This window comes from Pelmatolapia mariae, linkage group LG23 (assembly GCF_036321145.2).
Source record: "Pelmatolapia mariae isolate MD_Pm_ZW linkage group LG23, Pm_UMD_F_2, whole genome shotgun sequence".
In the NCBI taxonomy this organism is placed as follows: Eukaryota; Metazoa; Chordata; class Actinopteri; order Cichliformes; family Cichlidae; genus Pelmatolapia; species Pelmatolapia mariae.
This window is the reverse complement of record NC_086246.1, coordinates 18,253,587-18,279,933: the sequence shown is the minus strand read 5'-3', so window position 1 is coordinate 18,279,933 and position 26,347 is coordinate 18,253,587. Positions and strand designations below refer to the sequence as shown.

At 41.3% G+C, this 26,347-nt stretch overlaps 3 protein-coding genes across 3 annotated transcripts; 2 read left to right on the top strand and 1 right to left on the bottom strand.

The window, feature by feature from the left end:
- Positions 1–9,727: 9,727 nt before the first annotated feature.
- unc50 (unc-50 homolog (C. elegans)) lies at positions 9,728–13,135 on the bottom strand. The gene is made up of 6 exons (XM_063467861.1): positions 13,040–13,135; positions 11,930–12,195; positions 11,623–11,743; positions 11,376–11,515; positions 11,005–11,112; positions 9,728–10,242 (listed from the first exon to the last, which is right to left on the bottom strand). Exons 2-6 carry the CDS (start codon positions 12,189–12,191, stop codon positions 10,106–10,108), a joined length of 768 nt encoding a protein of 255 aa, XP_063323931.1. The 5' UTR covers positions 12,192–12,195; positions 13,040–13,135; the 3' UTR covers positions 9,728–10,105.
- Positions 13,136–13,617: 482 nt separating this feature from the next.
- LOC134621359 (NADH-ubiquinone oxidoreductase 75 kDa subunit, mitochondrial-like) lies at positions 13,618–19,794 on the top strand. The gene is made up of 19 exons (XM_063467823.1): positions 13,618–13,714; positions 14,622–14,698; positions 14,843–14,934; positions 15,547–15,654; positions 15,792–15,868; positions 15,992–16,073; positions 16,168–16,298; positions 16,714–16,899; positions 16,998–17,132; positions 17,254–17,368; positions 17,510–17,655; positions 17,752–17,880; positions 17,969–18,098; positions 18,331–18,491; positions 18,589–18,743; positions 18,836–19,011; positions 19,098–19,232; positions 19,322–19,394; positions 19,508–19,794. The coding sequence occupies exons 2-19, from the start codon at positions 14,626–14,628 to the stop codon at positions 19,597–19,599; spliced, it is 2,196 nt and encodes a 731-aa protein (XP_063323893.1). The 5' UTR covers positions 13,618–13,714; positions 14,622–14,625; the 3' UTR covers positions 19,600–19,794.
- A 493-nt stretch (positions 19,795–20,287) lies between these two features.
- Positions 20,288–26,078, top strand: zgc:110699 (uncharacterized protein LOC325371 homolog). Its single transcript, XM_063467586.1, has 8 exons — positions 20,288–20,297; positions 20,978–21,121; positions 22,211–22,267; positions 22,397–22,470; positions 24,386–24,524; positions 24,823–24,916; positions 25,550–25,621; positions 25,965–26,078. Exons 1-8 carry the CDS (start codon positions 20,288–20,290, stop codon positions 26,071–26,073), a joined length of 699 nt encoding a protein of 232 aa, XP_063323656.1. The 3' UTR covers positions 26,074–26,078.
- Positions 26,079–26,347: the final 269 nt, after the last annotated feature.

Sequence of the window (26,347 nt, the reverse complement as noted above, 5' to 3'; positions counted from 1 at the left end):
AAATACTTAATATTAAACATTATTGTGCAGCACGTAAGATCGACAGCGCACAGTGTGCTTTGAGGTAGGAGCCAAAAAGGGTGTAGTTTGTGTGTGTGATCACCTGTGTGTACACCTGTGAGCATGAGCGCGCTTGTATTTAAAAGGTTCCTTAATGTAATGATCTGCTAGAGGGTGTGGGGGGCCACAGTCCCATCCTCCAGGGCATGAAGCAGGTATAGAGGAGATCAATACTCCAGACATCCAGAGGCCCCCAGAACACAAGAGACCAAGGAAGACCAACAGAGGGGCAGTCGCGCCACTGTCCCAGAAAGAGCTGAGGAGAGTCCCAGATGAGGGGTCACTCAGCAGCCGCGGAGCAGAAGCCAGGGGGGGTTGCAGTGACGTGCCCGTGAGCTCCGCCGGCAGCCAGCTGTGCCTGAGTGACCGAGCCCCAGGCCGAGAGGCCGAGGGCACCCCATCCCCGAAGTGGCCCGAGCGAGCCCCAGGTTCCAGGCCCCGATAAGCAGCCACCAAGGAGTGAGCCGGTGTGTACCCGGACGCCCACCCCCAGACACAAAGAACCACCAACGCATCGATGTCTGAGGGCGTCTGCCACCGGCAGGGGAAGTGGTGGGGGGAGATAGGCCTCCAAACCTTGGAGGGCCTGAGATGTCCCCAGAGAGGTGGCGTCTGATACCCAACCTGACATATAGACACAGACATACAGGCACACTCAAATACAAACATCCATTCCCACCCTCATGCTCTCATAGGCAATTACTCCACACTCAACCAACGTGGAGACAGACATAAAGAGACGCTGTACACACAATCACACTCCCCAAGCGTACTCTAAGAACCGGGTCTAGGTACCCTTGCCCCTGGAGGGGGAAACTGCACCCAGACCCAGGTGGTGTTACCCTTTTCCCTGCAGTGGGGAGAAGCAGACTGCCCCGACTCCGCAGCAGCAGGGAGGCCCCACACACCAGACCCCAGTCGGACGGCCAACTCCTCCTCCTAGCCCCCCCGCTCCAGCAGGCCGCAGAGACCGGGGGTGTGAGAAGACTCCAAACCTCCCTCTACCCGCTCATATGTAGTGTTGATGTATATGTGTTCTAAGGTGCAATTAAAACCCAGGAGGGCATGGAGCTACCTGCCAGAGAGCAGCAGGTAAGCGCATAGCCCCTCCTGATAGCCCTCAATGTCTACGTGTATTTAAAATTGAGAGGTGGGCAACGACGCCAGGGGTGAGGTGTACACCCTGATGGTAATCTGGAGTCCGTGTTGTGAGCCCACCCCCAAGATCCTATATGTATGTGTTATGAGAGTGTGAGTAATGTGAATGTCTAAGTTGTGAGATAAAATTGAGGCAGAGGCAGCCAGAAGGGGACAGAGGGGGGGGATGCCTCCTCTGCACCCTGGTGACACACCCCTACCCCAAGGCCCTGCATGTGTGGGTGATTGTGGTGGAGCGGGAAGAGGGAGGCAGCTGGAGATGGGGAGGGAAGAAAGGGAGGAGCAAGATACCCCTCCCTGGGGCCAGCTCCCCCGCTGACCCCAGTAGGCACCCCCATACTCTGCAACCCGCCAGGGAAAGGGGGCCCAGGCCCATCCGGACCAGGGCCCAGTGCAGCAGCGCCGCCCGGCCCCACTACAGAGAAAACTGCACCCACCCCATCATCCACTCATCTTCCAGACTACACAAGACAATAGACGCCCAGGCTGAGATCTTCCTCCACCTCTCCTATATCTCCCCCTCCTGCAGAGAGAATTCCTGAGGAGAGGAAAGCTCCTGCAAGATGTGACAACCTCCCCCACCAGTTGAAGAGTCCCCCAGGTGGCTCGATGCACTGGCGGCGCCCTGCGCCAGGGCTGGGCCCCCATATACCCACCCGCCCACAACCCCAGCAACACACCAACCAGGACCCGAGCCCCCGAGGCCCGGCCAGGGCCCCAGCCCAGAGACGGAGCGCCCCCAGAACCTCACGCCCGTCCCGGACCCACCCAGGGGCAACCAGGCTACCAGGTCAGTAACCCACGTCCGTCAGCACAGACCCTCCCCTAGCCCCGCTGCACGCAGCCACGAGGAAACCATCACCTAAGAGCCAACAGAGCCCTTAATTGGCCATGACCGCTACCCCGGGTTGAGCCCCCCAAGGAAGATGCTCCTGGGGAACCCCCCGACGCCCTAAGCCTGTCCCTACCCCCACACCAATCACAACAGTGAAGGTGGGACCAAACTATGACCCCCCACCCCCACTAGGTGATGGAGCTGATCAAAGGAGCCCAGAGCAATTGATCTGATGTGGTGGCAGAGGCTGTATCAAGACTAATGTAATCTAATAGATAATTTCTATACTGGTTAGAATTAAGATTATTTTTATTTTTCCAGTTCATGAGGACTGTTTTCTTGGCTATGCATAGGGCAGTGAAAACCATGTGGGCTATATTCTTTTCTGAAGTGACATTATCTAAGCTGCCCAACAAACACACTAAAGGAGAAGTTGGAATGTTACATTTCAGACACTTCGATAAGTCTTCACATATCTCACGCCAAAACTTCTGAACTGGTGGACAGAACCAAAGAGCGTGGATATAATTGTCCGGTGAATTGGTTTGGCAGTGTGAGCAGTTGTTGGTAGACGTAAAGCCCATCTTGAACATCCGATGACCTGTATAGTGCACTCTATGTAGTATTTTGTATTGAATTAATTGAAGACTGGGATTTCTAATTAGATGAAAGGTTTTTAAGCAAATCTGAGACCAGAAGTTTTGGTCTAAGTTAACTGATAAATCCGCTTCCCATTTTGCAATAGGAAGTGATATTGATTCATCTATTTTAGAAAGCATTCTGTATATTTTGGATAGTAATTTGGGGGTTTTAAGAGTAAGAAATTGAACCACACTTGGTGGTGTTTGTAGTTCAACTTGACCCGGTTTAAATTTCTTTTTTACTATGGATTTAATTTGTTGATATTCTAAAAATCTTTTCTTGTTGATCCCATATTGTGTAACTAGTCTGTCAAATGAAATAAATTCTGTTCCTTCTAGTATATGTTCTAAATATTTGATTCCTTTACCACTCCAATCTGAAAAGTTTATCATATTATTGTTTTGTAATATGTCAGGGTTGTTCCAGATAGGTGTACGTTTGCATGGGATTAATGAAGACTCTGTCAACTTCAGAAACTCCTTAGCCTGTTGGCTAAGAAGTAGTGCTGAAAGTTAGGTAGTTCTAATCCTCCTTTATCCTTGGTCTTTTGTAGTGTTTTTAAGCTTATACGTGGGGGCTTATTTTTCCAAAGGAATTTGGACATATATGAATCTAGAGATCTGAACCAATCTTGTGGCGGTTTAGTTGGAATCATTGACAATAAATAATTTATTTTTGGTAAGACCATCATTTTTATAGCGGCAACCCTTCCCATGAGTGATATGGGTAGACATTTCCACCTAGCCAGATCGCCTTCTACTTTCTTTAAAAGTGGGATATAGTTTAATTTAGTTAGATCTGCAAGCTTGGGAGAAACATTAATACCTAAATATTTTATATTTCCCGATTGCAGTGGAGTAGAAGAGGAATTATGGAAGGAGCAATTAATCGGAAGGACTGTAGATTTTGACCAGTTAATTGAGTAATCTGATATTCTTGCAAAAGAGTTTATCAATTCAATCACCCCAGAGATATTGGTTTGTGAATTTTGGAGAAAGAGTAGCACATCATCCGCATAAAGGCTGATTTTATGTTCCACGTTCTTGCATTTTATGCCCTTAATTACTGAATTCTGTCTAATTGCTGCTGCTAGTGGTTCAATAAAAATTGCAAACAGTGAAGGGGAGAGTGGGCATCCCTGCCTGGTGCCCCTCAGGAGACAGAAGCTGGAGGATGTCTGGTCATTTGTTCTGACACAAGCTGTTGGGGAATTATATAATATTTTTAACCAGTTGATGAAAGAAGATCCAAAACCAAATTTGTGTAAAGTTGCAAATAGAAATTTCCAGTTAACTCTGTCAAACGCTTTTTCTGCATCTAAAGAAAAGAACAACTTATCAGTTGGTATATTGAAGTTTTGGTTTCTCTTAACGTCTAATCAGACCATCTTTTTATCTGTATAAGTGAGTGGCTGTCAGGAACCCAGACTTCACTTGCTCAAAACTCAAATCTTCCAAAGTAAGAATAAAAAAATATCATGGAAGAAATTCATTTGTATGCTGTTAAAAACCCAATTCTTTGATCTTCGGGCTGAAGGAAGAACAACACTCTGTGTTTAAATGCTCAATCAACAATCTCTTTAATCAATACAATTCTCTTTATTCCATACAACACTTTGAGCAAACGTCCGGACGGGAGATGTGCACACTGCAAAAATGGCTAGTCTACATTTAGGAAACAAATACTACATTTGATACAAAAAGCACTGAAAACAAGTGAAATTATCTGTCCATGCAGCAAGTTTATTTTACTTAATAAGAAATCTTGAAATAAGATTTTTTTAATCCAGAAATAAAAGAACACATTTGAGAATTGAAGAGGGTTAAAATAAGCTTTAAAAAGCTCAATTTTAGTACTTGATATCAAGTCCCAAAAATAAGTTAAATATGCTAAATTACAGGTTTTTTTATGTTTTGAATTCTTACTTGCAGCAAATGAATGCACTGCAATGAGAAAAATAGTTCTAATACTATGAAAAACTACTCAATATTAGTGAAGTATGATTAATTTGTTTCTTGATTCTGGTTGGCTTATCTTAAAATATAGCCTAATCTATATGAAATCCAAGCAAAAAATGAACCAGGAAATGAAACTGGTATTTTTGCATTGTATTATACAGCACTGCGTGGGTCAGTGTTAAAAATTACCTATGTTGTTGATGTTGTAACTAAAATAGTTAACATCATCGGGGTGTGACTGCAGAATCAGAGCCAACTCCATGTACAGAATTCAATCACAGAATTGGAACAAACATTTTCATTGTTGAAGTTTAACAAATCCAGATACAGATCGACTCTTTATGTGATGATCACCTGTCTGCTGGCCTCACATTTCCACTTTAGACCCTGAACCTAACTTTGAAGCACTCATATAAGTACACACCGGACTGGATTTCTGTCAATTAACAAGAAAAAACCTGCAGATAAAATAATTAAACTAAAAGCAAAATGGCAATGTCACTTTACAAACAAGTACAAACTTTTACATCAACAGTTCATCTGTTGGTATATCTGTGTTGAAGTTTCAGTTTCTCGGGATGTCGTATCAAATAATCTTCTTATCTGTTTGAGTGAGTGACTGTCAAAGAACCAGATGTCACTTTCTTAAAGCTCAAATTATGTGAGAAGTTCATTTTTATGCATGGATTTTACTCTGTGGCATGAAATGTGTAAATTAAAGCTACATAAATATTTCTGTTTTTAGTTATTAGAAGGTTTAATGATTGAACTCAAGTGAGCAGACTGTTCACTTAAACAGCACTCAGCCACCTTTTAAATTAATAAATCTGATCCCACACTTTACAATGAGACCAAGACCAGGATCAGAGAGGATCCTCTGGGCCTTCCTCCTACAGTGCTGTCTGTAGACTTCTTGGATGGCTGGCAGTTCAGACCTGGTGATTGTTGTGCTGATCTGAGCCAAATGTATGCAAACACCTGAGAGCCATGAAATGGGGCTACTGCCACATTACATGTATATTTATTTACATTTGCAATATAAATTTGATGATAAAAAACATATGAAGACTCTTTAAAAAGTACAGATTTTATATATATATATATATATACATATACATATATATACAAATAAACAATTACAATAAATGAAAAAGAGATTGATAGCTCATTTCAGTCAGGGAGTTTTGTGAGGCCAAGTTGCCATGTCCACATTGTGCAATTGCTAAAGCAATTCAAGACTCTAACCTCTAACCCATTAACCCTAAATCCTTAAAAACAAACCCTAACCCCTAACCCATTCATCCTAACATCCTAACACTGACACCATAATTGCAACAGGATATCAGGATGATGACCATGACAATGAATGCTAAAAGAATTGTAAAATAAGAAAATGCTACATTGTTGCTTTCAAATTAATTAACTACAAGCAAAGTAGAAACAGCACTTCATATAAAGTTAAAAGGTGTTGCTGAATAAATAGTGATAAACTTTAGATTTTATCACTTATCTATTTATATGAGAAGCATAATTCAGGGGATAAAGTGTACAGTGTTCAGATACTATCAATTGATGATGAGAACTTATTCCCATTAGTTCTGATGTGTATGCATATTACTGGAGATACTTGCTAAGTCCCTAATGACAATATAATGTCATCCCACAGTCTGTTTACATGCTGAACCTTTACTTTAGCTGAACTCAAGCTGTTGCATTTAGTTTTGTAGCATACAATCTCTGCTCATCCTGTGAGGTTAACTGACCCCCTTTGACCCTCTTTTAGTTGTCATTCCCATGATCTAGTCAAGGTCCAGGCTAGATAAAGCAGCAGTTGCAATACATAAATGGAATATCTCAAAGACGAATACAGTTTTTGCTCAGTTTTTAATTCAATTCAATTATATATATTAGCACCAAATCACAACTAAAGTTGCCTCAAGGCATTTTACATTGTAAGGTAAATACCCTACAACAATACAAAGAAAACAGAGAAAACCCCAACAATTATATTTAGGGAAGGTGACAGTAGGAAGGAAAACTCTCTTTTAACAGGGAGAAACCTCCTGCAGAAGCAGACTCAGGGAGGGGAAGTCTCCTGAATCCAAACTGGAAGCTGGTTCCACAGAGGAGGGGCCTGATCCCTCAATACAGCTCCATAACTAAGAAGGTCAAACGGCATCTCTACTTCCTGCGGAAGCTGAGAAGAGCCCATCTCCCTCCATCCATTCTCACCACGTTCTACGGAGGGACTATCGAGAGCGTCCCGAGCAATTGCATATCTGTCTGGTATGGTAACTGCACCGTATCGGATTGCAATAACCTACAACGGATAGAGAGAGCAGCTGAGAAGATCATTGGAACCTCTCTCTCCTCCATCACGGACACTTATAGCACCCGCTCCATCTGCAAAGACCCCACACACCCCTTACACACACTCTTCACCCTGCTGCCATCTGGAGAGAGATACCAGAGCATCCGGGCCCTCACTTCATACACGTCACTACCAAGCACTTATCTGCAAAATCTCAAATGCACACCTTCAGACACCAAGATACTTTTGAACCAACTGTCAGTATTTTGCACATTTCCATTGCACTGTCTTGTGTCTGTATCATCCTGATATGTCTAATGTTGCACTATCTTGTCTTGTTTTTTGCAATTTTTGCACATTGCACTTTACGTAGTCCTGTGCTGATTGTCTGTCATATGTTATATGCAGCACCAGGGTCTCGGAGGAACCTTTTTTCATTTTACTCTGTACTGTACCACTGTACATGATTGAAATGGCAATAAAAAGCCACTTGACTTCACTTGAAAGCTGAATGCTCTTCACAGTTTCTCATTAAATTTATCTGCTAGATAAAAGTACAGCTACTTTATTTCCCAGTGAGAGAAAAAAAAATGCACACTGAGAGATGGAGAAAGGTGTATGAAAGACAGCAGAGGAAGATGGTAAGTAATTTTCAAAGGTTAGAACTGTACATTCGAGAGAAAAATTAAATTTTATAAGCTGGAAAATTAACTCATACACATAATGTGATTAAATTGTGTTTTTTGTGAAACGTCATGCAAAATTTTGTGTTATTCAAAGACTGCATGGAAATATTGTACCAGGCAGTTAGATACAGTTGAGTGCACACAAAACTAGTTCGTTTGCAGAGCTGTGGTGAAGATTACAGTGATGCACAATATTGGACTGGTACAGAGCAGGCTTTGGTGTTCATGGTCATCAGGTTAAATCCTAGGAAACGTCAAATATATTTAAATATTTAAAGTGACGGTGCTGATTACATTCACACACTGAATTCTACATTTAATACTATCTTCACACAGCCCTTTTCCATTAGTATCTACTCGAGTCGACTCAACACCAATTTAAGGCTTTTCTAATAGGTGGCAGCACCTGGTACCAAGTCCTTTTTTAGCACCTATTGAGCCAGGGTTCCAAGCGATCCAAGGAAATCCAAAAATGTGGCGTCATCAGACTGCGTGTCACTCAGTGAGCGATGAGAGCGTGGGATAACAAAAGAGTTTGAGATTACAGAAAAGCTGGCATCAATGCACTCAGTGAAATGGATGACAGCAAGTGATTTATTCCAGCGGTCCCCAACCTTTTTTGCGCCACGGACCGGTTTATGCCCGACGATATTTTCACGGACCGGCCTTTAAGGTGTCGCGGATAAATACAACAAAATAAAACTAGTACCGGTACCGAAAAAAAGAAGATTTATTCATAACACAAGTGAAAAGACCCAAGAAAACCGAGTTAACGATAAAAACGATAACAAAATAACGCTGAAAACCGATAAAACCCCTGAAAACCATACATTTCACACCTGAGCCTCAACTCTCGCGGCCCGGTACCAAACGACTCACGGACCGGTACCGGTCCGAGGCCCGGGGGTTGGAGACCGCTGATTTATTCACTTTTGTTACTGTCAGAGCACTTCACACCAGTATCACTGCTGGACTTTAAATCTTTTCTGAAAAGTTAGACATGCTGAGAAGATGTTCCTTGGAGCTACCTTCATGTGTGCATTTCTGTTACTGTTACAAGGGGAAAAAACTGCAGATGAAGTAATTCAACTACAAGCAAAATTGAAGTTGCACTTTGTATAAAGTTAACCGTTTTTTTGCAAAAATATGTACTTTTTGTTCTGGGAATGTTGATTAAATAGCGATAACATTTTAACATGCCTATTTTACCTTTCCATTGCCTAATTGTAACATCTGCTCTTACCAACAGCCATTTATGAAAAACTAAAATTAATATTAAGCAGAACTGAGTTCAGTTTATTGGTGCGGCATTTGGGAAAATCAATTTCTCACTCCTGGCATTTAGAATGACGCCGCGCTGACATGCACACACAGAAAGGCAAACATCCCATAATTAGTGAAATTAGTTGAATGATTTCTTTAATGCGTGCAGGCTGGATATATTTTCTTAAATAAAATTACATTTTTATGGACTTTAAGATACATTTTCTACATCCAGGGCTATTTGTTTATCCCTACTGGTAACATAACTTTCATAAAGTTAATAAGACTATGTTAATTTTCCATTTAATTTAGAACATCACAGGATAACACGATGCCTATTTTACCCTTTTGTGCTTTGTATCAACAGTATGAACTGATGGGACACACTGAACACATCTGCTAAGATCTTCCAGCCTTTGTAATAGTCACTCTTCATTTACACAGAAAGCAAAAGCATCAGCGATGCTTCAGCGAGTTTCTCATTTGTGATTGCAACTGCAACAGCGACACCGTGAGACTGAAGCATGTTACTACAAAAGCAATCCAGAGAACATCAAAACGCTGCTGTTGCTGCTGGGAGCTTTAAACTAAACTGTGCTGAACCTGTGCCAGCACATAAAACCGAGGCACCTTAAGTTAAAACCTTTTATTGAAAGTGCTTTGGAATGTACACTTTTAGAAAAGAAAAGAAAAGAAAAGAAAAGAAATTAAAAAAGTTTGCATCCCATGTTTCTCCACTTTCCTTTTTTTCCTTCTTCAATAAGCAGGATTTGATTATTTTTTTAAGAAAACTCAAAGAAACAAAGCAAACTCATCAGAAACAAACCTCTGTGTTTATATTACAACCTGCCAGAGTCATATTTACAAATCATACAAAAGAACAACAGTAAAAGCTGCGTCTCATCCCCACCCCCCGTCTTTTCTGTCACCAGTCTGAACACATCACCATTTACTGACTTTGTAGCCGAAACTCAACATCACAGCCAAACAGAAAATCAAGAGAGAGCTGAGCAGTGTCACCCAGCTCGGCATCAATCAACCAGTTTACTGAGAGTCCACCAGAGGTCCCTCTCAGCCAAATCCTGTCTGACAGCAGCTGGACGTGGAGTCGTTGTCACGTAGAGATGAGCTGAAAACAGATTTTGCGTCAGCCTGGAGCCAGCTAGTGTCCAATCTCAGAGGCAAGCCGGTCCTACATGACTCTGTACTTGTAAAAAGTGCAGAGACCCTGAGTGAAGTTCCAGCCCAGTGATATGGAGAGGATGTAGAGGAGGCCGAGCAAAGCAAAGGGGTAGAGCAGCACCACGGTGTTCTTCAGGAAGGGTAGAGCTGTGAGGATTGAAAGAGAAGACTCTTTACATGAACCACAAAAACTGACATGACATGACAGCAAAAACTGCAGTCACACTGAAACACAAACTACATTTCTCTCAAGGTATACGTGCTCCATGGTGATCATGCTGCTTTATAGCCAAAAAGAAAATGAATCTCTAATAAGTTAAACCCTTCTCACTTTACTTTAGCGAAAAAACCTGTAGATGTGTGTAAATTCAAAGTTTAAAGTCTGCTGCACTTGTGTCAATGTCACCAAATGGCCACTAGATGGTAGCAAAATCAAGATCACAGTTTAGTGCTGTATTACATTTTGTTATTGCACATCTAAGCCCATAAAATACTAATAATGTTGAAAATTAGGGCTGATTGGACTTTGTAAATTATAGCAAAATTATAGTTGTTAAGTTACAAAAATTTATGAAAAATTTTCATGCACAGTAGAAAATGTTATGCTACTTTTCTGATCACCTTTTGCCGTTAATCACCAATTTACAGCAGCTTTTTAGTGATAACAAGGTGACACATTGTTGGAGAAATCAACAGTAGGTATTTTCACAGATTAAGACTAAGAAAATCAACAAATAATGAACCTGAAAATTCATAAATTAAAAAAAATAAGATTTTTTTTTTCATTTCTAATGTAACTAAGATATAATGAAATTGAATTTTCAGCAATAAATCAAAAACAGATTTTTAAAAAATGCATGCAGTTTAATTTACACCAGTTGTGTGCATTATGATGTGCAGGGTACTTACCGTTGTACCCTAAGAAGGTTATGTAGAGATAATAACCAATAGCAATCAACCATAGAGTGTTCCCGACAAAATATCCCAGGAACCAATCTGAACTTATCATCACAAGATCTAAAAACACACAAGAAGAGTCATCAGTGCTGTAATGCATCTATGGAGAAATTATCAAGCCTAAATATTAGCAACCACCATGGTACAAAGTTAAAGAAATAAGAAATGAAAAAGAGAAATGTAGTGAAGCAAGAGCATCATAAACATTTCTTTAGCCCTTTAAATATTATTTTAACTGCACTGAAGAACATTTGTTGGTTTGAATCAGATGATTTAATTTCACACATGCTGATTAAACTCATACAGATCTACAGGCTACTCACGGTTGATGAAGAAAAGTTGCAGGAAGTGCAGGATGACTAAAAGCGGGTAGAAAGCATTGAGGTGAACGTCAAACGCGTAGCCCCACTCCACGTCAAAGTTTCTGCTGGGTTGTTTCAGCAGGTACCTGTTGGTGACCACCCTGGAGAAGAACACATAAGATTTGGCATGCAGTAAAGAACAAACAATACGTCTTAATTAGAGTAAATAAGAGGACATCTAATTAATTTATTCAATCCTACTGCTCACCACATTATAGTTGATATGAGCAGACCGACTCCTATACAGTCAACAAAGACGACCCAGAGCAGCAGCTTCAGCGTCTCCACGACTCCCATTTCCAACACAAGACCGAAGCCTATTGTTGACACTGTACAACAACACAGGGAGTGTTTAGGTATCATAGCAGAGAGCCAACATCGGGGTTTCACTGGCAGGACAAGTGATTGTTTAAATGTAGTCAAACAGATTAGGTTAAAGGTAAAATTCACAAATATCCTCATCAAACCTTGACCACAGTGCTCTTTAATTATTTAGGGAATGAGTATTGACTTACCACATAGCCAGATGCTGAGCAGGACCAGGAAAGCAGGATCATCTCTGGCCCACTGATCTTTAGTCTGTTTCCTGTACTGAAAGTTGCGATACACCCTCTGAGGAGAGGTAAACAGGTAAAGCATCTGCCACAGGGCGAACTCAAAGTCCATTTGTCTGAAATGAAGCAGCCGCCGCAGGTACTTGTAGCGCTTCGCACCCGCTGTGTGGCGTGCAGCGTCCCTGGAAGCCAGGGCACCGTTGCTGTTTGTGGTCGGCAACATGGTGCTGAAAATCAGATGAGAAGAGTGAAAAGTGAAAAGGACTCTAACCTGAGACAAAATTAAGATGAACCTATAACTATACTGTATTGTGCCACTTTATGCCTACTCGCAAAGCTTCCAGAGCAATGATGGATGATTTACGTGCATTTCCACTCGTTTTTATTACACCTGACATGCTCTGTGTGATACATTTGCCATATAAATGTGCTTAGATGCTTAGTATGAATGATTTGGTGCGTGATTGTAAAATGGATAAGGAACCCACAATAAAGCCATTTTGGAAAACCATGGACAGCCATAGGGAAGTTCATCAAGCTTAACTCCTAGACACGATGCCCTACAGCCTAGTGTAAGTTATATATAAGCTGTACCTTAGCTGTAAATTCGGGTTTCAAATTTGGCACAGTCCTGCAAAGCAAACTTGTACACTATATCTTCTTAACCTGTAATATTATATATGTCCTACAGCAAGTTGTGATTGATAAGCATTCTTGGCTTTCTTCAATAAAAAAAACAACTGCTTAAAAAGAACAGCACAGAAGCAGCTATCTGGTGCATTTTCACTAAGTTGGATCAAACATCTACACATTATGTAAAGGCATCTCATACGTATCAATTAAATAGGACACATACTAAATAATAATAGTGACTTCCTGCATAAACACTGATATGTTTTAATCTCCTTGTCGCTTTGTTTGCTAGCAGACACAGTTAGCACGTTGCTAGCTACTTTAATAAGATGAGACGGCCCGTTAAGTCTCACCAGCAATAACCATAACGCAAATTGAACAGTAGCTATTTAGTTTTTTGGTAAACGACTGAAATTCCTCACTTAAAGACAAAATTACCTGTTTCTCTTGTAGTCCCTCACATGAGAAAGCCCAAACTACTGCTCGTTTTCTGTAGCTGTTTGCATATGATGCTTCCTGAACTGTCGCGAAAATGCACACGTAGATAGTTCCGGTAACGTTCCCTTCCTCATATGGGAAATGTAGTCAAAGGTGAAGTTTGAACTTTCATACGGTGAGAAAGTCTCCAGTGTGGAAATTTAAAACGCCGTGTAGTTATCAGTGGGTTTTTTGTTTGTTCGTTTGTTTGTTTGTTTTGTTTTGTTTTTTCCCAAAACACAGACCAATATATCATTACTTTGTTCCATATTATTAATACATTTTATATTCACAAGATGAAATTTACAAACCGAGTTCAGTTTCTTTTTTTTCAAACACCGTCATTTTTTAAATAATTGAGATTTCAAATTTTATTTTACATTTTTAATTTACTTTACTTTAATTTTTTTAAATTTTTAAGTCGGGGACATTTTGTTGCATTGAAGCTACTGTAAATAAAAACTGCAATTTATGCTAAATATTTGAACGAATTTAAGACTTTTATTGTGAAAATTGTGACCTCGTATTCAAGCGGAAACACGATATCCTGCTATTTCCGCTAACGCCATAGCCGTTTCAATTGGTGGTATAACTAAGATCACCGCTGTTCTGGTCAAGAAGGCCAAATAGCGAAAGGTAAGAACCAAACAAATGTGATGCATACATGAACGCATCGACATATATGTGTAATTAAAGGGAAGGAAACGAAAAAGGAAATATTTGAGCTTATAACTTCAGTTACCCTCTACGAACATGCAGCGTCTCTGTGTCCTTGAGTAATACTCTTAGCTGTCGCTGTTAGCCCGCAGCTCATTAGCACATCCACATAAGCAGAGTATTATTTAAAGCCTTTGTGCTGTGCTGTTTGATGTTTTGTTGTCTCGATATCATTTGTAAATTCTTCATTTCTCTGCATTATTTTGTTAAAATGCTGAACACTGAAATCACGGCCATAACACTTGTTATTGTTGACAGCTGCAAAGCCCAGAAGCACTGGGTACCGTGGCTCAGGAGTAGGAGTTTGTCATCTAAACTAGACTTACTGAATCCAACATAACAACCATGTAATAAATCCTATATTTAATGTGTAAAATGTGATTATGTAGTAATTTGTCCACCCTATGAAAAAGAAAGTCTCGTGAGGAGAGTTTGTACAGTTTGTAATAAAGTAGGAAACTTGTATTACAAACTTGTATCGCTGCAAATATCTAATTATTTACGTGCATGACGCCACTGCTGTTGACCTCAGGTGTATTACAGATGTAGGACACTGTAACTTGCCTTGTGAGCGACATGATTTTGCATGTTTCTTTTATTGGTCGCCAGCATTTTCAGAATATAGATGGGGACAAAAGTGGCAACAGCAGAGCCCTTTAGTGCATTGTCGTTTTTCTGCACTGTAGTGATTGTGTTATGAAAACAAAAGTAAAGATCTGGCATTTATGCTGGCTTTCTCCTTTGCAAACACTTGTGTACACTTTAAGTAATTATGATGACTTCAGCATTAGCACATTGAGTAGCGCTCATATGTTTTCTCTCACAGAGTCATGTTGCGACTGCCGACTGTTGGCCGGGCTCTAGCCGGAGCTGCCAAGGGCAGCCTGGCTTCTTCCAACCCAGGTATGGTCTGTGAGTTAGAGTCAAGATTACATAGCAGTTAATGCAAGTTTCTAAATATAGCACCTACTGTATGCATGTAACAGGCATAAAAATGTGCCTGTTGATTGAGTAGGATCTTTTCTTTCTATGTGCATGCACTTCAAGTGCGTACCCCAGTGCGTGCAGCCAGCAACATGGTGGAGGTGTTTGTGGATGGGAAACCAGTGGAGGTGGAGCCTGGAACTACTGTGCTGCAGGTACGAAAGCTTCAGTACACAATTTTACTGCAAGCTGTTGTAGATGTCACCTAGTGTTGCCAGCTCATGCTGTGTAGTACTTTGTGGTATCTGTGTTTTCATGACAGTAATTTCGTGCATCAATGTGAATCAAAGTGAATCTGAGCTTCATATTCAAAAATGGGCTCAAATACACTAATTCTGTATCTAACAGGTAGCCAGGGTAGAGTAGCGAGGATAGGGGTGATGAACAAATGGGTCAGTTTTAGGTAGCTAGCTAATCTCTGGATTAAGTTTTGGCCTAGTTTTCAAACACTGTGAAATAACACCACGCAGTCTGGATTTATGATTCCTTCAAGCACCAGTCAACTGGGCAGTAACCACTAAGGACAGATCAACTGACATTTAGTCACTTTCCTGTTTTATAAAGGTATATTAGCGCAATAGGAATGTGCATATTTTAGCAAAGCTTTGACTCATCTGTTAGTCATTTTCACATTTTAATTCTAAAGAAGGCAGACCACAAAATTAGCAAGAAAACGTAAAATACCTGGCAATCTATTCGCCAAAGCCTGGATTGTAATTTCACATCACGTATATTAACCAAACTGTCTTGTTTCTTTTCCTGGCTAGGCCTGTGAGAAGGTCGGGGTTCAAATCCCCAGGTTCTGTTACCACGAGCGCCTGTCTGTGGCAGGAAACTGCCGCATGTGTCTGGTGGAGATTGAGAAAGCACCAAAGGTAACGTCAGGCTCCTGTTTATACTTGATGAAAAGGATTTTAGCTGAGACTGAGTTTAAGATGCTTTGGGACCAATCTCAGCATAAATGATTAGTAATTTATTTGTAATGTATGCGTGCTGTGTCATGTGCCCTCAGCCAGTAGCAGCCTGCGCCATGCCCGTCATGAAAGGCTGGAACATCCTCACCAACTCAGAGAAAACACGAAAAGCCAGGTAAAAACTGTAGCGGTCTCTGGTTCTAGCTTAATGTTATTCAAACTTTGGGCACACTTTGAAAACATCAAGTCAAACTAAGGAAAACTAAAGGCGTGTATTCATGTGTTTGTGTCTCATCAGAGAGGGAGTAATGGAGTTCCTGTTGGCCAACCACCCACTGGACTGCCCTATTTGTGATCAGGGAGGAGAGTGTGACCTGCAGGTAACCTTGCAGAAGTGTAATTGAAGTTATTCTCATGAGCGCATTTAGATCAAAGGATCAGCTTTTTTCCTGTCTTTTTCTCCTCTTTTCTCAGGATCAGTCCATGCAGTTCGGTTCAGACCGCAGCCGCTTCTCAGAAGGAAAGAGAGCAGTGGAGGACAAAAACATGGGGCCTCTCATTAAAACCATCATGACCCGCTGCATCCAGTGCACGCGCTGCGTCCGGTGAGTGTCATGTACGCGTCAGTCACGAATAATGTAATAATGTGGCATTAACAGCGATGTAATGTGGCAAAAGACACGTTACATTCATGGAAGGTCCACAATTCCTTTATAATTGTGTTTTAAACTACCTAGAAACCGAACATAAGGACATAATAAAGACAGATAACACACTTATTCATCTAAAACGCACACATACATGCACAGTGCTAGACATCAATGTGTGCTTCAAGAGGGAAAGGTCACAGTAATTAAATAAAATATTGCACTTCTGTAATAAAGGGTGAATAAATAACTAAAAGCAGTGTTGAAAGATTTGATGTACAGTGATTAAAACCAGTTCATGCTTTGATGGACCTGTAACATTTGGATGGAGGTGGATATTCAAACAGCTTGCCCTGCCTGCGTGTGTTTGTAGTTTTGCCAGCGAGATTGCCGGTGTTGAAGACCTGGGAACGACAGGAAGAGGCAACGACTTGCAGATCGGGACGTACGTGGAGAAGATGTTCATGTCGGAGCTGTCGGGCAACGTTATCGATGTCTGTCCTGTGGGGGCGCTCACCTCCAAGCCCTACGCCTTCACTGCAAGACCGTGGGAGACTAGGTAGGAAAGGGTCTGATGCTCGATTGTATTTATTTAACACGAGTTCTCTTGAACTTCCCGGAGCAGTTTTACGTCATGTTGTTCCGCCGTCTTTGCAGGAAAACCGAGTCAATCGATGTGTTGGACGCTGTCGGTAGCAATATTGTTGTGAGCACACGCGGAGGCGAGGTGATGAGGATACTGCCCAGGCTCCACGATGACATCAATGAGGAATGGATTTCTGATAAGACCAGGTAATACAGAACTGAAAATAAAGTCTCACACTTTATAATCATCTTTAAAACAGTTGGGTTTGGGTTTTTTTTTAAATATATATATGTATTCCACTGTATCTGAACTAAACTGTATCTGCAGGTTTGCATATGATGGGTTGAAGAGGCAGAGGCTGATGCAACCAATGGTGAAGGATGAATCAGGTCAGCTGACCCCGACCACCTGGGAGGACGCTCTCACTCGTGTTGCTGGAGCAGTAAGTGCTTTTGCTTCTTTATTGGCTCTTGCTTGGTAATTAAATTAATCATAAATAAATTCTGGGAAACTTTAAGGTTTGTTGTTGTTTGTAGTCAGGAAGTTTGGGGCCATCGTCATGCGTAAATGTTTGTTTGTGCAGCTGCAGAGCGTGCAGGGGAGTGAGGTGGCAGCCATAGTGGGAGGGATGGCGGACGCTGAAGCTCTGGTCGCCCTCAAAGATCTCCTCAACAGACTCAACTCAGAAAACCTGTGCACTGAGGAGCTGTTCCCCATGGCAGGTGCAGGGTAAGGAAGAGCCTCCCATCATCCCTTAGGTGCTAAAATACATGGCTTTATTAGCTGACAGTGTTATTTTTTACATTTTTTTTTTGCTTTCTGCAGAACTGACCTGCGTTCCAACTACCTGCTAAACTCTCGCATTGCTGGCATTGAGGACTGTGACCTGCTGCTGCTCGTGGGAACAAACCCTCGCTATGAAGCCCCGCTGTTCAATGCCAGAATCCGCAAGAGGTAAACACATATCGCAGTTAATGGTTTGTTATTTAAGTTGTTTGTTTTTTTAAAAAGTTTGGTAATTGTTATCGTCTCACTCTGTCAGCTGGCTCCATAATGAGCTGCAAGTTGCCATGGTGGGCCACAAGGTTGACCTGAGTTACACGTACGATCACCTAGGAGAAGACACTTCAGTCCTGAAGCAGCTGGCCAATGGCACACATGCTTTCTGCAAGGTAATGGACACACACATCGTCCAGTGAGATTCAAAATGGTAAATGGCCTTAAACGCTTGAATATATAGAGAATGAACTCCAACAATCAGATTGCCCGCTATGAGTGAGCGCTTGAAGACAGTGGGAAGGAAAAACTCCCTTTTAACAGGAAGAAACCTCCAGCAGAACCAGGCTCAGGCAGGGGCAGTCATTTCCAGACTGAATATCTTTTTTTTCCGTTCTCTCCTGGCAGGTCCTTTCAGCTGCCAAGCGTCCAGTTGTGGTTGTGGGCAGCGGCGCTCTGCAAAGAGAAGATGGAGTTGCAATTTTGAGCGCCGTCTCCACCATTGCTCAGAACGCCCGAGCCAGCAGCGGAGTGGAGGACGGCTGGAAAGTCCTTAACGTCCTGCACAGGTACAGCTAAGCAGCTGATTTCAAGTAACCCTAATGCAATGAGATACAGTAGATGCTCATACTGTGTGTGTGTGTGTCTGTGTGTGTGTGAGAGCAGGGTGGCGAGTCAAGTGGCTGCCCTCGATCTAGGCTACAAGGCCGGAGTGGATGCCATCAGGAAGAATCCACCTAAAGTGCTTTTCCTGCTGGGAGCTGATGCGGGCTGCATCAGCAGAGCTGACCTGCCCAAAGACAGCCTCATCATCTACCAGGGTATACACACACACACACACACACAGAGATTTTACAAACCAAATGCTGCTAATCTGGGGACGTGAATGAACATCAATTTGCAACCCCTTCAGGTCATCACGGTGACGTAGGAGCACCAATGGCAGACATCATCCTACCCAGTGCTGCATACACGGAGAAAAACAGCACTTATGTCAACACTGAAGGCAGGAGCCAGCACACCAAGATAGCCGTCACTGCTCCTGGAGTCGCCAGAGAGGACTGGAAGATCATCAGAGCTTTGTCTGAAGTAAGCAGGAATTGTTTTGAGTATTCCGTACTGATGTTCAATATTAACACGAAACCAGTCATCTTAACGTCTCTGTGCGTTTACAGCTGACGGGTGTAACGCTGCCCTACGACTCCTTAGATGAGATCCGATCCAGGCTAGCCGAAGTCTCTCCTAACCTGGTCCGTTACGACGATGTAGAGGAGGCGAACTACTTTAAACAAGCCAATGAGCTCGCTATGGTACAGAAACACTCACAGTTAGTTGGTCTGCCTCTGATTTACCTGACATCTTTATTCAGCTGTTTATCTCCTCACTCTGTTCCTCTTAGACAGTGAACCAGGAGCTCTTAGCAGCTCCTCTGGTGCCGCCTCAGCTTACAGTAAAGGACTTCTACATGACAGGTACGTTTGTTTACTTATTTTTTTAGTATATATAATAGCTGTTTTTTGTTTTTTTCAAAATAATGTACAAGCAAATATGTATCATAATCTGTGCTGCTTCTTTCTGTCTTCAGACTCCATCAGCAGGGCTTCCCAAACAATGGCGAAGTGCGTCAAAGCCGTCACAGAAGGAGCCGCCGCCGTCGACGAGCCATCTGTTTGCTGAACACTTGATATGACGACAGCTCTGCCTTTTTCCTCTGAAGCAACACACATCTCTGAACTTTGTGTTGCTCCATAAGTTGAAGTCGCCCTCAATGCTTGTGTATACTGTTGAATCGTTTTCGCTGCTGAGAACCAGCTTTGTGGAATAAATCTGAGAAACATACAAAATATAAATAAAATCCTAAAAATGTCTTTACTCCAGTTTTAAGGTGTTTTTTTTTCTCCGTTGCATTATTTTAATAACATTCAAATGATATCACTTATGACGCCTTCCAAATGCTTTAAAATCAAACAAGTCCTCATATTCTTCCCTTTATTTTTGCAATGTATGCTTTTTAAAATATGTATTATATTACTAGACTCTAGAAATGAAGTAATAAGTCAGAATTTGGACTCCTGTAGGAGCTCTGCATGTTCCGAGTTTAAAATAATCTTTACTTACACTGAGCTACAGTGCGGCTCCTCACTTGATCCACTGTTGGAAACAAGTTTTAGCTCCTCTCCCTTCCTTTCTTCTGAAAGGACGGGAGAGACTGCAGGTGCTGTGACTGAGATGACCATATAAGGACGTCCTATCTCTATGGCATGTAGATCCAAGTGCACAAAACAATATGTGAAGCCTGAGCTTTTGACTCACAGAGTGACTTCATGTTTTATATGAGCATCCAGCATTGAAGCAGTATATCTGCATGGCAGAAGGTAAAGAAAAGCACGATGGGTTTCACATCTTCCGTCTGAAATGTAGCTGTTTAAAAGTTTTTTAATATTCATTCTAAAACAGACAGAAAAATAAACTCTAAGAAACACTTGAGCTCCAAAATACGCTCTCGGCCCACTTGACATTCTGAAATTGAAGTATGTGCACTCAGAGGCACTCACCTGGGTCTCAAAGTTATTATAGTGAGGCTTGAGATCATTCTGGACTCTGGGTCAATATCTGGTGTCAAAGAACTTCTGTAGATCGAGGCGAGCTTTTGATGTGATTAAGTAGTTAAAGGAGTGCCTGTGTGTTTGTTCTCAATGGATCCAAAATAGGATTTGCGCTCGGAGTTGGATGCCATTCCCACAGACAAATGGCTCCTGTCATATGCAGTTCCCTAAGAGAGAGAGAGGGGGGGGGGACACAGGAGAGAAGAGGAGACAGTCTCATCTCTCCACTCTCTGTCTGCTCAGTGTCTAAGACCAAGCAGCGAGTTCATTTATTTTTTTTTTTACTACTCCCCATATCTGGAGTTTATTTTCACTTTATGGTCAGTACTATTGCAGTAGTAAGTTTTCTATTCAGTTTCTAGCTTCATTGTCCATGCTCTTTCTCAGTTCTTTGAGACTGTGTGCAGTTTTTATTATTTTGACATTTACTTTTGTTTTGTCTCCCAAAGCTGGCTCAGCATCCTGTGCTCTTCCCTGCAGGGCATCAATCGGGGACAAACAGCAGGGCACACGCTGGACTAATTTTGGCTACAACAGGAAAATGGTTCCAGTTAAACTTCTCATTCTGGGAGCTCAGAACACTGGGAAAACAGGTAAGCTGGAGACAAAGCACAAAGCAGCTGAAACCCACAGGCACGCAGAGAGGGGGACGTGCTTTGTAAGTTCTGAATCAGATAACATCTCATCAGTGCATGAAAGAGGTTAAGTTTAGGGTTAACTGTGAGCTACGGTTTAAAGGTTTTTGCTAAAAATGGAAAACCTAGAGTGTTTATCTTTCATAGCACTGACATGTATGTCCATCACCTCCACTGCTATGTTTTGAATGTCATACAGGTCTGCTACTTTTGTCCAGCTCTAAAAATAGCTCGTCTTCAGTTGAGTGTAATAGACAAACTTGTTGCTTTTCATTTCAAATGTTTGTGTTCTCGACTATGAGCTCAGCTGCTTTCATGCACTGAGAAGACAGATTCATGGCACAGTTATAGAGACATTACAACACACCCATAACGCTTTAATATTACACATATTCCTACGTAAATAACTGAGGAAACATAAGACGTGTGATGAGTAAAAAATTATCATACATTCTTACAGTATAATGACTAATGCGAATAGCAAACTACAAAAATAGCAATGCCAAATTTAGCTGTCAGTACTTTGTCAGTGGTTTAAAGGCTCACACATCAAATTCCATTAATTTCCTTCATATTACAAGGACCAGAGTAAATTTCAGGCAACAAAACATCTATGCACAATGTCAACAAAGTCTGCATGCTGGGATTTGATTGTGACAGTGGTGGGCAGCATGCCTGAAAGTAAACTCAGTGTTTTTCCAGGTGTAAAGGCTCAAGTGTTGGTTTAAACAAGCGTGTTTAACCTTTTAATGCATCCTGCTAAAATACAGCAAGGCCTTAAATAGCAGACATGAAAGTCAAACAGACACGAGCCTTTTGGGCTCTTTCCACCCAAACACAAAGGAAGCACTTATGCATTTATTTAAATAAAGTCACTAAGAGGGTCCTTCTGAAGGCAACACTCACATAAGGAGGCATGACGTGAGCACGGGATGCTTTAGATCAGATTCAAATGGCTAAAAGGAACGTTGTGTGTGTGCGACTGTGCAGAATGTGTTAGAAATATGCTTCTCGCCTTCAGCCACTGTGTCTGTTTTGTGTCTCCAGCGCTGTGTGTTCGTTTCATAACCAAGCGATTTATTGGTGAATACGACCATAAAAAGGGTAAGACTTGGGTAAATATTTTCGCATTGCTGACAGTAAACATTACATAACTTACCTGAGTTCTTCACTGGCAGGATTTTTGAAAGTGACACAGTTCTCTGTGTGTGTCTCTGTGTGTGTGTTCTTCAGAGGTGACCTACAAATGCAGCCGGGTGGTGGATCAGGAAGCTGTCGATCTGGAGATTCTGGACTTAACTTGGAAGGTAAATATTGGCTTTTATTTGTAGCTTTTTAAAAGGCTACACTTTTGCTGTGTCCAAATTATTTGTTATGTTTTTCAAATCAAAGCATTTATTTTGCAAAATTTTCAAATGTTTTTTGTTCTGCCAAGTAAAAGTCAACTTTAGAGGGGGGTTTGTTGTTGCTGTTTTTAAATAATTTGCAAGCAAGTTTTTGTATGGAGGGTCACAAGTGCCAAAATAGATTAACTAATTGCATCATTAAAGAATTAATTGACTGTGTCATTAAGTAATTAAAATTGAAATTATTTTATAAATATGTAATTAATTAATTAAATAGCAATTCATTTCTTTTAAAACTTCAGAAAAATGTTTTATTTATTTCCTATTTTAATTAATTTACTCAATGTTAAATTAATTATTTAATGTTGTGTTTAGTTCATTCATTTTGTCACTCATGGTCCTCCACAGTCTGCAGTGTAGTTGGACAAGTAATGCCATTTGTTTCAGTTGTTACACCCATTACACTTCTTGCTTGTTTCCTAATTCTACCAGTAGGTAGTTCAGTTTCCAGCTCCTGCATCTGTATGTTGTGCTTGGGAAAGATACTGAAGATCCTCTTTGTGGGTGTGCATGAGTGATAAAATAAAAATACCTGTGGATGCAGCTTGGAGTGTAAAAGTGCTTTGAATACTAGCTGAAAGTTAAAAAGACATCATATAAGTTAAATTCCATCACCATGGACTAAGTGTTGGTAGGACACAGAATACTAATTAACTTTCCAAAGATCAAAGGAGTAGGGCTCGATAAGTGTTCAACTTCTACCGCCTCCTGTTCTGATATAGTATGTATAATATGTTCATAGTATATAAACAGTGTTGGGGAGTAACGGAATACATGTACCGCCGTTACGTATTCAGAATACAAAATATGAGTAACTGTATTCCGTTACAGTTACCGTTTAAAAAGGTGGTATTCAGAATACAGTTACTTTGGTGAAATAAATGGAATACACGGCGGTACTTCCTTGTTTCATATTGTCGCGGGTCAGGACTGTTTGGGTTTGTTTGACAGCTACGTTTTGTTGTTCCAGGCGGCAGTGTTACGGTTGCCATGGTTACAGGGTGACGCGCTCTCTCTCTGCCTGTTTCCTGGGTGAGAGAGCGCTTTTTTGTTGTTGTTGTTGTGCTAAGCTAAAAGGCAGAATGCTACAGGCATAGCTCTAAAGAATGTAGCCTGATGCGCAGTGTAGTCCGTGCTGCAGGGAGAATGGACTACCATACACGTTATGTGTCTGTGAGCGAGGGAGGGAGAGAAAGGAAAAGTCCGAGCTGTCACGGAGCAAAAACGGGAGCTGGAAGCATGTAAATATAATAATAACCACTGCAGCCAAGAAGAGTGCCTGACGAGCCCATTTGTAAGTAAGCTATTAATACTCAACTGTACACTGTGTTCGTGTTTTCCTCCGGAAACAATAAGTTCCGTTGGAGCAGCCTTTCATATTGTTGTATATGAAGTCTAAGAATCTTCAGGGATTGTACTTACACCTTTTGTTGTTCTCATTGGACTGTGCCTTTCATTGTGTTTTCTTGTTATTAATACTATACACAGAATTTTTAAAAAATAAAGAAATATTAGCTAGGGAGTCCAGTATTGTATTGGCCACCCCATAGCAAGACGTTTCTAGGTTCTTTTTCTAACTTCGTTTCACTATGGGAATCGCCTTAGCGTAGTGAAACACCTCACTCTGTTATCAAAGAACCAGGGATTACGTTAAGTAACCCAATGTTTTACCCTGTCCGAAGACAAGCTTGTCATGTGAGATAGTGATGTTGAAGTAGATGTTAGTGTGACAGTGTTAGCCTGTTAACACATATCCAGCTATGTCTATTGTTTATGAATAAATCTGAAAACTTTTTGATGATATATTCTCCTCTAGGAGAGCTCTGTAGCTTCTCTGGAGTCTTCCATTCGCTGGGCTGATGGTTTTCTGCTGCTGTACTCCATCACACAGCGCTTCAGCTTCCTGGAGGTCCCACAACTCAAGACGCTCATTGACCAAACCAAGCAGAATCTGGGTGGGGAGATATTTTGATCTGTATGAGAAAACGGCTGCTGAAAACTGAACTAACAGTCTGTTCTTCACACAAACATCAGGCCTCTGTTCTGTCTCTCTTTGATATGTGTCTATTTTCACCTTTACATACACACATAAACACACCCACATATTCACAGATTGAGTGGACGTAGATTCCATGTTTGGTTGTGCCACCCTGTCTTCTGTTAGTAGTGTGCTGACAGAATGACTCCAAACTGCATGCCATAGGGTCATCATGATGGTTTATTGTCACTTCACTTTGTGTGTCTGTGTGTCAGTGGTTCCCGCGGTGCTGGTAGCCAATAAGGCAGATTTGGAAATCGGCAGGCAGGTGACAACAGACGAAGGACAGAGACTAGCCAAGGATTTAAGGTTTGAGTGCTCATGTTTTCATATGTGCATGGTAATACTGTACAATGCTTTTCTTGTCTTTGTTATACTTGATAATGAAATAACTTTGTCATTGATTAAGAATAATGTTAGTTCAGTCAAGCTGGGCTGTAATCGTAAGCTGATACTCTTGTACACAACCAGCTGGCAAATCCCAGCTGAAGCTGTTTTAGCCTGCCCGTCTTTGCTGTCCATCTGCAAACCACTTTGCAACCCCAGTACCTCATTTTATGCTGTTTCTGACTTAATCCATGCCATATTTGCTGTCACTGATTCATGCTGTGCTCTGAGCTGGAGCTTCTGCTGTTACTCCCTCTGACTGCATGTATAATGTACACATGGAGGGATGGTGAGGCACAAAGCATGTAGTCTACTATAAATTATATGGAAACAAGCTTTTTTTGACTACATGGTCAATATTTTATTAATGAATTTCACATTTTTGTTACAGAATTAAATATTTATGTATAGTAGTGTATGTATTGGACATCAATTCTGCTCAGCCTGAATTCCACTATATGGTGCCTACAAAGTCTGAGTGCTAAATAAAGTAAGTAAAAACTATTTCCTTGCATGCTAACTAAATGAGCCATTGATTTCGTTCTGTGTGTTTAGGTGTGGTTTCAGAGAGTTGTCTGTGGCTGAAGCAGTCCTAGCAGTGGAAGCAGCAGTGCTTCAGCTCATCAGGTTTGTTTCTTCTGTGTTTTGTCAGACATGTGATATCCATGCTAGTCAGATTTTAAGCGTGTTTTCAGTGTTTCTACTATGAATGCAACATTTTTATTAATTAAATATACTCAAAACAACAGTCAGTGCTGCTTTTGATGGACTGCGCCCTGTCATACTGCAATAAACAAAGGTAGTACAAAAGATTTTCTTATAGATGGTGATAGGAAAGTTCCTGAACGATACTGGAAAGCAAAAACAATAATTGGAAATCTCTCTTGGGTGTACTATTAGAGCCCAGAGGATTTTATGATTCTTTTTCATGTGCTGTTTGATTGTGTGTGTATGTGTGTGTGTGCCACAGGTTGGTGTTGGATCAGCAGCGCCCTCTGCCTGACCGTCGCTCCTACATGTTGACTGTTCGTCACGCTCTGACCAGGAAACTGACCAGATCTAAGACCATGCAGTGGTGACAAAAGCAAACAAACCCCCATGGGAAAAAACTGTAGTGTATAATGTTTTTTTTTGTTGTTTGTTTGTTTTTTACTTTAGTTCTTTTAGTGTTAGATATCTCCCGTATCTCACATCCAGATTGAGAGTTATCATGCAACGTCTGGGTTTCTGGATTTATGGGTGATGAGACCAGGATTTAAAAAATATAAACTCACCAGACACTTTTTATTAGTTATGCCTTGATACTACTGGGTTGGAGTCTTTTTTTGTCTTCAAAAATGTCTTAATTCTTCA